General features: G+C 44.3%; 1 protein-coding gene across 2 annotated transcripts in view; it reads right to left on the bottom strand.

Moving 5' to 3' along the window:
• Window positions 1–11,015, bottom strand: part of DENND2D (DENN/MADD domain containing 2D) — a 25,712-nt gene that overhangs the window by 1,779 nt on the left and 12,918 nt on the right. For both annotated transcript variants that reach the window (XM_006899291.1, XM_006899290.1), the window contains exons 7-10: window positions 10,645–10,793; window positions 5,439–5,616; window positions 504–545; window positions 25–112 (exon numbers count right to left, since the gene is read on the bottom strand). In XM_006899291.1, the coding sequence (XP_006899353.1) occupies window positions 25–112; window positions 504–545; window positions 5,439–5,616; window positions 10,645–10,793 (457 nt within the window). The remainder of the gene's footprint in view (window positions 1–24; window positions 113–503; window positions 546–5,438; window positions 5,617–10,644; window positions 10,794–11,015) is intronic.

Below are 11,015 nucleotides of genomic sequence, written 5' to 3'. Positions count from 1 at the left end.
AAAAAAAAAAAGAAAGAAACTTACTCTGTTGTAACTCTTTGGTCCCTTGACTAAGAGAGTCTAAAATATCATTCTGAAGTTTGGGCGGTAAAATGTCTTTTTCATCACCAACCTAGAAGAGGACAAAGTCAGGTCAAGCAGTATAGGAGGTGGTGTGTGTAATAAACAGCGTTGATCTGCAAAGGGTGTGAATTCTTCACCCCTAACCCCTGTAGTCTGTCATGTGGGAGGGAAACAACGCAAGTGGTCTCTTGGTCTTTAAATTTTAGTCTCTAAACATTAGTATGGTCTCACCTCTTGGTCCTTCTGGTATTTGGCTTATGGCCCATTTACCAAAGGTACTAACATGACTGTCTATATGTGTGCTCCATGGAAAAGAGGGAAGTCTGACTAGTGCAGATTCTAGCTCAGTAAACATGCATAATATTGAAATGAATGGGACACGGGTAAATCTAGAGCGACTGAGTGGCAAGCCTGAAATGGAATCACATACAGACACTTACCGACATTAAAAAGCTTCCTGCACAAAGATTGACCAGCAGGACCTGAAATCAACACAGAATAGTTTCATCTCTTCCGCTTTCATCATAGACCTCAGGATTTACCACCTCCATTTCTGTCTGTGGTTGGACCTTTCAGCCCAAGTAACAAGAAGATTAGCATCTTCGTTTCTCATTTCTTTTCTGGCACTCTTTCACAGTCCCCTCCTTAAAAACCTCAATTCCTTTCCTGAAACTAAGAAACTAGGAAAGGAGTGTGAGGGGGGAGAGCCAATATGGGGAATCTGTAGCTCGTCTCTGTAAAACACAGCTACTGTTTCTAATATAGAGAACAGTTACTTTATGACATACAGGATAGGCATGCAGATGAAGAAAGGCTCAAAAAAGTTTTGCTGACAAATAGTAGAACCCGTTTTAGGCCTTGAACGCCTAGAATGGCATAGCTCTCCTCAGCCTTCAACTTCCTTCCCTTTGGTAAGGCCTAGGGCAGAGAGGGCTTTTTAATGCTTGCCACAGCTTTATGTACAATTGTGTCGAGCTCCGATTAAAACAAACAAAAATGGACAAGAACACCCTGGGAGGAGGGTAGAGAGAATAGTGCAACAATGAATGAGTGGAAGCCCAAAATCTCTGTAAATGTTTATGAAAATTAATAAAATATAATTATAGAAAAAAAAACAAAAAAAACTCTTGGTGTTTTGGACTTTTCTGCAGGAAACTCTGGGAGAGAAGGAAGTGGCCCAGGGTCAACAGGAGGAGAGAAGGAAAGTGGAGAGATCCCATGACCACAGACTGTAGGTGGAACAAGCCTGGGTCTGGACATCGCATTGCTGACCCAGAGACCATACCACTCTGCCAGTGTGAATCCCCCAGCAGCTGTGGAAGAGTGGGAGAAAGATGGCCAGTCTCCTCCCATGGGTTCATGTTGTTGTTGTTGTTATGTGCCGTCGAGTCGTTTGTGACTCATAGCGACCCTATGTACAACAGCCCTAAACCCTGCTCTATCCTGTGCCAATCGCACTGCCTCTGACACACACATCCCGATTACCCCAGTCACTGAATCAGTCCACCTCATAGGGGGTCTTCCCCTCTTGCACCGACCTTCCACCCTCCCAAGCATGATGTCCTTCTCCAAGGATCTGTCCCTCCTGGCAACATGCCCAAAGTATATCAGACAAAGCCCCAGAATCCTTGCCTCCAAGGAGCAGCTTGTTAAAACTCTCTCCAGGATGAATCTGTTTTCTTGGCAATCCATGGTACATTCAGTACTCTTCTCCAGCACCACAGTTCAAAGGCATCAATTCTCCAGTCCTCGCTAGTCATTGTCCAACTTTCTGATGCATAACAAGTGATTGCAAAGACCATCGCCTGTATCAGGCACACCTTGGTCTCCAGAGAGACACCATTGCTCTTGAGTACTTTAGAGAGGTCCCTAACAGCACACTTTCCCACTGCAATACCATTTTTTTATTTCCTGGCTGCTGGTGCCAAGAGTGTTGACTGTGGAGCCGAGCAAACTGAGCTGTGAACAATCTCAATCTCTTCGCCATCCATCCTGATGCAACCAGTTGGTCCAGTGGTGAGAATCTTTGTCTTCTTGACATTGAGCCTCAGTCCATACTGAAGGCTGCAGTCCTTGACCCTCTGCAGCAAGTGCATGAGGTCCTTCCTCCTCAGTTTCAGCAAGCAGGGTTGTGTCATCTGCATAACGCAGATTGTTAATAGATCTTCCACCAATCCTGATGCCACAATTCTCCTCATAGAGCCCAGCCTCCCGGATAATCTGCTCTGCATACAGGTTGAAAAGGTATGGAGATAGGACACATCCCTGGCGTACACCCTTCCCAATTTTGAACCATGCAGTGTTACCCTGCTCTGTTCTGACAACTGCCTCTTGGTCCAAGTATAGGTTTCGCATTAGCACGACTAAATGTTCTGGGATTCCCATTCCTCTCAGAGTCAGCCACAATTTATTATGATCCACACAGTCAAAGGCCTTTGCATAATCAGTGAAACACAGATAGACATTGTTATGGTATTCCCTGCTCTCAGCTAAGATCCATCTAACATCAGTTACAATATCCCTAGTACCACGACCCCTTCTAAACCCAGGATGGGTTCATAGCTTTGGAAAATCCACTGGAGGGTCAGATTTGACTTGGCAGCAGCTGGTAATGATCATAGTACATTCTAATACCAACTCCATCCTTGTCAAAAGGCTCTGAACTCTATACCAGTGGGTACAAATGGGCATCTTGCTAACTGGTTCAACTCGCAGTTCTGCTTCATTCATCCACAGGGGGTTTTATAATGTATTAAATAAATGAATAATGAATGTTTATTCCAATATTTAAATGGGAAAAATTTCATGTGCTATCTGGATTTCTGACTTCTAAAAAATCAAACTCTAACAACACTGGTCCATGTGTCTTAAGGGCTCCCCCATTTACCATGATTCCCTCAGAGCCTCTTCTGGTCATCTAACTGCCTACTGGTCTCTCCAAGCCTCGTGACCCTTGGTCTTGAAAACCAAGTGAGTGATCCTTTATGCACTCTTCTAAATAAAAGACATTGGAAAATGTGCCAAGAGAGCAAGCACAGTAATTATCCATCATCAGGAGAAAAGGGTTGAACTAGTCCAGGCCTGAAACTGCTTGTACATAAAGGCTCAGAGGTGCCACATAGGGAAAGCTGATCATTTAGGAAAAGTGTAAAGATTGTGTAAGGAACCTTGTGTGTGAGATTGTTCCCACAAAGCCTTTCCAGAGTGGGCTATATTGCTATATGTAGAGTAATCTCTCCCAGAGAGCGTATGTGAAGAGTCAAAGAATCTCTCCAATACTTATCCTCACCTTGTGTCCCTCCCCCTTTCTCATGCCCCTTCACAAAGCAGCTGCTGAGGAATAAAATAGGTTAGAGTTCTTGGTGAGCAGGAAGCGGGATCCTGCTGGCCGTCAGGTGTCTGTCCATCTGTCAGTTGGGGGAGGAGTTGCAGTGTGTGAGGAGTTGTAGCTGCAGAGTCAGGAAGTTTCATAACTTCTGGGGTTGGGACATTTTTTTTTAAAAAAGTCTTATTGCTAAACACAGGGCTACTGCTCTGTCCCACTTAGTCACAAGACTAGGGCTGGTTCAAAGGGCATGTGTGCTCAGCATTTGTGAGGAAGGGTGGGAGGGCTAGAGGAACCAGGAAGGAACATGGCCTGCTTTCCTTCCTAGCAGTACTCCACAAGATGGAACTGCGGCCTCACTTCTTTTCGAGGGATTATTCTGTGCTCTTGTTCCAGCATTGCCTAGGTGGCTTCACCTAAATCAATTCCATTCTCTAGGCCCTAAAGATACATAAAATGAGGAAGACCCATTAGACTATTATCTACCTCTAGACCTTCTTTTCTCTTTGGTAGGCCCTCTGTAGGAAGTTCTGGTGGTGTCATCCCTTGGGAAATGTTCTTCTAACCCCAGGCCATGCCACTCTGACAGTTCAAATCCACCAGCTGCTCTGAGGGAGAAAGATGGTCTCTTCCTTTGCCATTTACAGAATCAGAAACCCAATAGAGGTCCTAGCTTGATGGCAGTGATTTAATGCCTTCTGTCTCCACAGAGTCAACTGTTAGCTGATATAAACTCATCCAGTAGTTCCTCTGATTTATGTTCTTTGTTGTTAGGTGCCATTGAATTGACTACACTCCTCAGAGACCGATGAACAGCAAATCCGAACCTTTCCTTATCCCATGCCATCCTCACCATGTATGCTATTTAGGATCTAGTCACATGCTGTATTTTGAGTGTTCCTACTGACATTACCACTGCACATACCCACCACTACCACCACAAGTCAAAGCAGAACCACCATATACCCACCACCACCACCACCACAATTCAAAGCAGAGCATATGTTTAGAATTGGTTTTCAAGCACTGAGAACAGATGCATGCCATTGACATACATTATTTACAACTGACCCACCGGTATGTCAAGAACACAGTCTACACTTAAGAAAGAAGACACTAATTGATTCAAAAGGAATTTAGTCCCATGTTTTCATTAGTCTATTTTTACATCTGAGCCCTCTAGTATGTCTAGGACACAGCCCACAGCCAAGAAGTAAGACTCAGACTCAAGGAGGACTTGGACTCATTTCCTCATTAGCCAACTGAGCTCTGAGCAGTTGGGGTACTCAAGGTAGCTCTTTCTACAAAAATCTGCATTTTCAAGACAAAGACTTCATTCGCTAAGACTCATAGTTAGAAGGAAGCCATTTGCTCTTTTCTAAGGAACTTGAAGGAATTCCACTGGCCTGTGTTATTGAAATGACCCATCCAGAGGCCAAGGACCACTCCTTAGACCCGCTGGGTGTAGGACAGATGACCTCATGATAAGTCATGTGCTCTTCCATCCCAGAGCTGGGAGTGGAAAAGTGATTTCCAAAGTAAAAGAATAAGCCACTTTCCTTAAGGGTGAGCTTATGACCAGTTCCTATTTCGTTACCACTCTGATTTTAACAAGATTTTAAACTGATAGGTCCCACTTCCTGTACCAGGGGGAAATCATTCAGAAGGAGCACACATTAAATGAGCATCAACTATGTGTCAGACACAGGGCTAAGAGCTCTGCAGAGGTTCTTTCCTTCAGAATCCTGTTGCAACTCATTGTTTGCCATGGAGCCAGAGCCAACTCACACCCCCCAGTGACGTTTCAGAGGCTGTAGATGGCACAGGAGGAGACTACCTCAGCCTCCCACAAAGCAGCAGTTGGATTTGAACCTAGTGTCTTTGTTTTGGCTGGGTAATTTCTTACCACTGGGGCACCAGAGCTCCCTTAGACTTAGGTCAAGTGACTTGTCCAGCCAGTATCAAGAAACTGTTAATAGCAGAGCTGGGGTCCAAATCAAGGTCTACCTAGCTCCAAATCATTCATTTTCTTTTTCTTGCTGCATCTTACCTCTTCCATGGGACTGTCCAAAACTTCCTGCAGGAACCGCATTTGGACTCCGACCATGAAGGGGGTGGGGCAGCAGACAGTGGCCAGAAGGCTCTCGGGGACAACGGGGATGTAGGTGTGAGCCCAGCTGAAGGGATAGAGCAAAGCAGCAGCAGCATGGATGCACTGGGACAGGGTGCTGGGGACAGAGCACAGGGAACAAGAGTCAGGGAGACCAGGGCAGGAACCTCAATACACCCCAACAAAGCCTGTCACTGACATCACAGCAGCTGGAGGGGGAGGTGCAGCAAGAACCAGGAGCAGCCGGGCGTTTCACCAACCAAGGATGGTTCTCCACCTGCTCCCTCACCTCCCAGTTAGTCTTCTCAACTCCACAATGACCAAAAAGGAAAGAAGCTGTAGAAAGGGAAGGCAAGGAGAGATGGCTTCATTGCTCAGCTGACTGACTGAACTTCTACTGTGTGCTCATGGCTGGGCTAAGGATGTGGCTTCTAGGAAGAAAAGACACTGTCCTTGCTTTGCAGGTCCTCACAGTCTAATGAATGAGGCAAACATGTGCACTAAGCATTACATTATGATGTGAAGAAATTGCCTGCTTGCACTGGGGCACAGCAGGAACCTCTCACTCACAGCAGGAACCTCTCACTCACAGGGCTCCTTCGGATCCCTCCACCTGTACCAGTTACCTTCATGTCAGTCCCAACTCTGCAACCTAAAATGAGAAGGTTGGTCCCTGAGAGAGATTGGGAAATTCCTAGGTTCCAGGAACCTCTTCCCAGCAATTCCTACATGGAAAGTCCCACAGAGGTGGCTCCAGAGAAGGCTCCCCCATGTAATCACTGCCCAAGTCACAGCCCAGTCCCACTCCACCCCAAGCACAACCCCATTACAGAATGGAGAATCTTCTTTAGTCTCTACTCGCTTTCCTGGTCCTTCATTCTTCAGCCAGATTGCTCCTAAGCCAAGGCCAATAAAAACACAGATACGGAAACCGTGCTTCAATTCCTGGTATCGGGCTAGCACTTCCTGAGTTAGAAAGTTTGAGCCTGAGAGTCTAGCCAAAGGCAGACCTGACTGGGAAGTTCCCTCCCTGCCCCAGCTTCAGGGATTTGCAAAACAGAGTGTGAACAGGAAGTGGAGAGTGGGGATCTCCCCAGAGCGTGCTGATGTTCAGGAGGTTAAGTCCTGCTCAGTGACCATGTCCAAGCTGCCTGACAGCTGAAGTCATCCTCACTTCCCAGAAGGCTCCAACTTCTAGTTCTAGCCACAATGGAAACTTTTCTATTCAGGTTGGGAATGGGAAAGCTATTTCCAAAGCAAAAGACCATGCCACTTTCCCTTGAGTTCCTATTTAGTTAACACTCTGACATTTACAGACTTTTCAAGATACATGTTATGCTCCCTACCCAAACTCCCTTTCCTCTGTAACCCACAACCTCCATTCAACCCTCTGGTCTCTGGTGTTTGAATCCCTAATGTCCTTGTTTTTTCTTCTGTAAAAAAAATAAAAATTAAAAAATTTTAAAAAAAAAGGAAACCAGTATTGTAAATCCAACATCCTTATTCACGCATATGGATAAAAAGTCAATCCCCTACTGCCTTATAATTTTTCATTTTATTCTCTATTCTGTTGTGTGCTCACCTTAAATTTTTTTTTTTTTTGCATCTGAAGCATTTCAGAGTTAGAGACCAAGTTCAGACAGTACCCTGTTTCGTCAGTACACAGGGAGTCACTCAACTGTGAACATAGTATTAAAAATGTATTATTAAGCAGCTAGCACCTACTGGCATTTGCCCAACAGTATGCTAGGAACCTAACATGCTCTAGCCTGCTTATTTTCAGAGTCCATGAATATTGCAAATATTAGCCTCTACCTTGGAAGAAAGGTACAGAAATGAACTTCTAAAAATAACAATAGAAGTCGAGTCTTCTGCTGACAGGAGGAATGGCAGCCCCATCGATGAAGGAGAGGCAGGCTTGCTGGGGAGCCCGAGATGAGTACTGGAAGTGTTTAGATGAGCATCCCGAGGATGCCTCTCAGTGTAAGACGCTCTGAAGCTCCTTCGAATCCAGCTGCCCCCAACAGTGGATAAAATATTTCGAAAGAAGAAGAGACTAAGAGACTACTTAAAATTCAAAGAAAAATTTGAAGCAGGACAATTCCAGCCTTTAGATCCACAGACTTCAAAAACAAGGGCAAATTCCTGAACTTTTCACGAGCTTGTAACTTTTCTCCGTGGACATTCACAGAGCTTCACCAGCCTCGGCACAACAGTGAATATCAATACTGTGTGAATCATGGAACGATGTCAGAGCTTGCCCCCTGCGCGTGACTCTAAATAGCCAAAAATGAACAAGATCCAGTCACGCAGGCCACCAGGCACTGAAATAAAATGGTGTAAAATATAACAAAAAAAAAATAACAATAAGCCCCCCAAAGAAACCATAACTGCCACCCAAATAGATATATGCACACCCATGTTTACTGAGACTTTGTTCACAACAGCAAAGAATTGGAAACAACCTAACTGCCCATTAACAGATAAATGGATAGAGAAGCTGTGGTGTATTCACACAATACTACACTGCTTTGAAAAAACAAAGAACTCATTATTTCATGACAATGAAATATAATATTTCTCATACAAAATAACAAGCCACTGAAAACTATATGAAGCCAGGATGTACTCTTACACACCTGGGTCACCATGCACTGGAATCAAACTCCACAGCAACTAGTTTCATTTAATCGTCACTATAATCTTATGTAGGGAGCTCTAATGGCCTAGTGGTAAGCAGTCTCACTGCAATCCTAAAGGTAAGCTGTTCAAATTCACCAGCTGCTCTGTGGGAGGGTAGGCAATCTCCTCCTGTTCATTTAATTGCCTCTGAAAACCCACCAGGGGGTCAGCTATGGGTCAGTTCTGACATGATGGTACACAACAACAATCACTTTATGAATAAATCATTCAAGAAGCTGGACTATAAGCTATTTCACTGCTTGGAATATATCCCAAGAGAGTGAGAACTGAGATATAAACAGAGAGTTGTACACCAATGTTTATAGTAGCATTATTCACCATTGCAAGGACATGGAAACAGCCCAAATGTTCAACTACAACCGAATGGATTAAGAAATTATGGTACATTCACATGATGGAATACTATGCAGCACGCAGGAACAATGAGTCTTTAAATTACTACCTAACTTAGGAGGGGCTGGAAAGCGTTATGCTTAGTGAACTAACTCAGTCTCATAAGGACAAATATTGTAAAAAGACCATTATATATTGTAAAAGAATAAGTATGAGAATCCAAGCTGGGGGATGAGGGGGAGAATGGCAGCAGAGGGCTGAGGATGGAGGGGCACTAATAATTGCATCACACAATTTGATAAGTGGTGGGGAGTGAAGGAAATGGGAAAGATCTGGTGTGAAAAACAATGTATGTGAACTTCGTAAATTAAGCCAGTATAAAATAATTTTCTTTTAAAAAGAAGAAAAATAAAACAAATGAACAAAGAAGCTGGACTATACAAAAAAGAATGTGGCATCAATATTGAAGGATGATTAATCAACAACTTGTGTTATATACAAGTACAACCCTGCTTGCTGAAAGTGAAGAGGACCTGAAACACTGTTGTAGAAGATCAAAGACTCCAGCCTTCAATATGAATTACATCTCAACACCAAAACACAAAAATGCTCACCTAGACTAACAGGCAGCATCATGATGGATGGAGAAGAGATTGAAGTTGTCAACAACTTCATCTTACTTGAATCCACAATCCAAACCCATGCGGACAGTAGTTAAGAAATCAAAAGACATGTTGTCTTGGGGAAATCTGCTGTCAAGGACCTCACTAAAGTGTTAAAAGTGCAAAGATGTCAGTATAAAGACTAAGGTGCACCTGATCCAAGCCATGGTATTTTCAATTACTTCTTATGCATCTGAAAGTTGGACAGTCAACAAAGATGACAAGAAGAATGAATCCCTTTGAACTGCAGTGTGGAAAGGAGTACTGACTATCCCATGGAATGTCAAAAGGGCGAACAAATCTGTCTCGGAGGAAGTGCAACAAGGGGGCTTCTCCTTAGAGGAATGGATAGTGAAACTTTGTCTCACATTATTTTGGGCATATTTGGGCAGGAGAGGTCTGTATTTAGAAAAAATAATACTGGAAGGTAGAGGACCAGAGAAACCAAAGACTCTGAATGAGATGGATTGACACGGTGACTGTAGCAATGGGCTCAAGCATGTCAGAGACCATGAAGATGATGCAGGTCAGGGCGAGGTTTGTATCTGTTGTTCCCTGGACTGGTGTAAGCTGTAGACCACTTGATGGCACCTAACAACAACACAATCTTATGGGGCAGTAGGGAGCTCTGGTGGCCTAGAAGCAAGAAACTGTGCTGAAATGCCAAAGGCATGTGGTTTGATCCATCAGCTGCTCTTGAGAAGGATGGGCAATCACCTCCCTCGCAATTAACTGCCTCTGAAAACCTGCTGGAGGGAGGGTCCTCCAGGGGTTGGTCCAGACTCGATGGTCAACAAAAACAGAATCATTATTTCCATTTTATAGATAAGGAGGGTCATGATTTTGAGAACTTAAGAAACTAATCAGGAAAAATAATTTAAAACAGAAACTAATCAGAGAAGAATCATACTGTTAAAGGTGGGGAAACAGAATTTGAACCTTCTTCTGCTGATTTTAAGATTTAAGCTTGCAACCATTACATAGTTCTGTATTTTCTTAAGGTCAAGGACTGTCTTACATTTATCTTTCAGAGGCATGGCATCTGACAAATAGCTGGCATGTAATAAATATTTGTCAAGTGAGCAAATAGATGGATCAATGATGTATGTTTGTCATTAGGATAATGGCTTAACCTCCACACCATTATAAACCTTCCTGTCCTGTCCTCCACCCTGCTTGTCTTCCTAGCCTTTCAAAAGCAGAATCAGATCTGAACCACCCTAATTGATCCCTGCCTGGGCTGTCCCAGGAAAACATCATCCTCTTCTCAAAGCTAAGTCAGGAACCTCCCTGGGGAGCAATCAAGTCTGGAGGTGGGAGCAGGGGCAGTACAGCAGACTAGACTTCTCTAGACCTTCAGAATAACTCAAGGAGCACAGGGGTCACACAGCTTAATCTCCTTTCAGCTTTGCCTGTTCGGCTCCCTGGAGCCCAGGGGCGAGGCCCACCTGAGATCTTCTGCCAAGAAGATGATTCTTCTCTCCAGCACTGCAGAGGCAAAGATCTGCAGAATCTGCTCAACACTGAGACAGCGCAACAGAGAACGGAAATCCACGTGTTCTAGGTGGGAGTCCAGGGGCCGCGTGAGGGAGATGAACTGTGGAAAAACCAGAGAGAGAGGGTGTCACCACACAGAATAATTGTGCAGAACCATGGCCCCACCTACCTCTCTTCCATTCTCCCTTGAGGGATCAACTACTATCTCTTCCCTGCAAAGTCCTGTTGAGGCTTCCCTCTGCTCTAAAGATAACATCAGTTTAGTCATCAGCATGGCCACAAGACCCAGTCTCCCTCTCTGGTTCCACCAAACACACTCCCC

The sequence above is a fragment of the Elephantulus edwardii genome, unplaced genomic scaffold (assembly GCF_000299155.1).
Source record: "Elephantulus edwardii isolate Elephantulus edwardi_28Jun2011 unplaced genomic scaffold, EleEdw1.0 scaffold00252, whole genome shotgun sequence".
NCBI lineage: Eukaryota > Metazoa > Chordata > Mammalia > Macroscelidea > Macroscelididae > Elephantulus > Elephantulus edwardii.
Note: the sequence above shows the minus strand (reverse complement) of the source record. Positions and strands in the feature narration are given on the sequence as shown.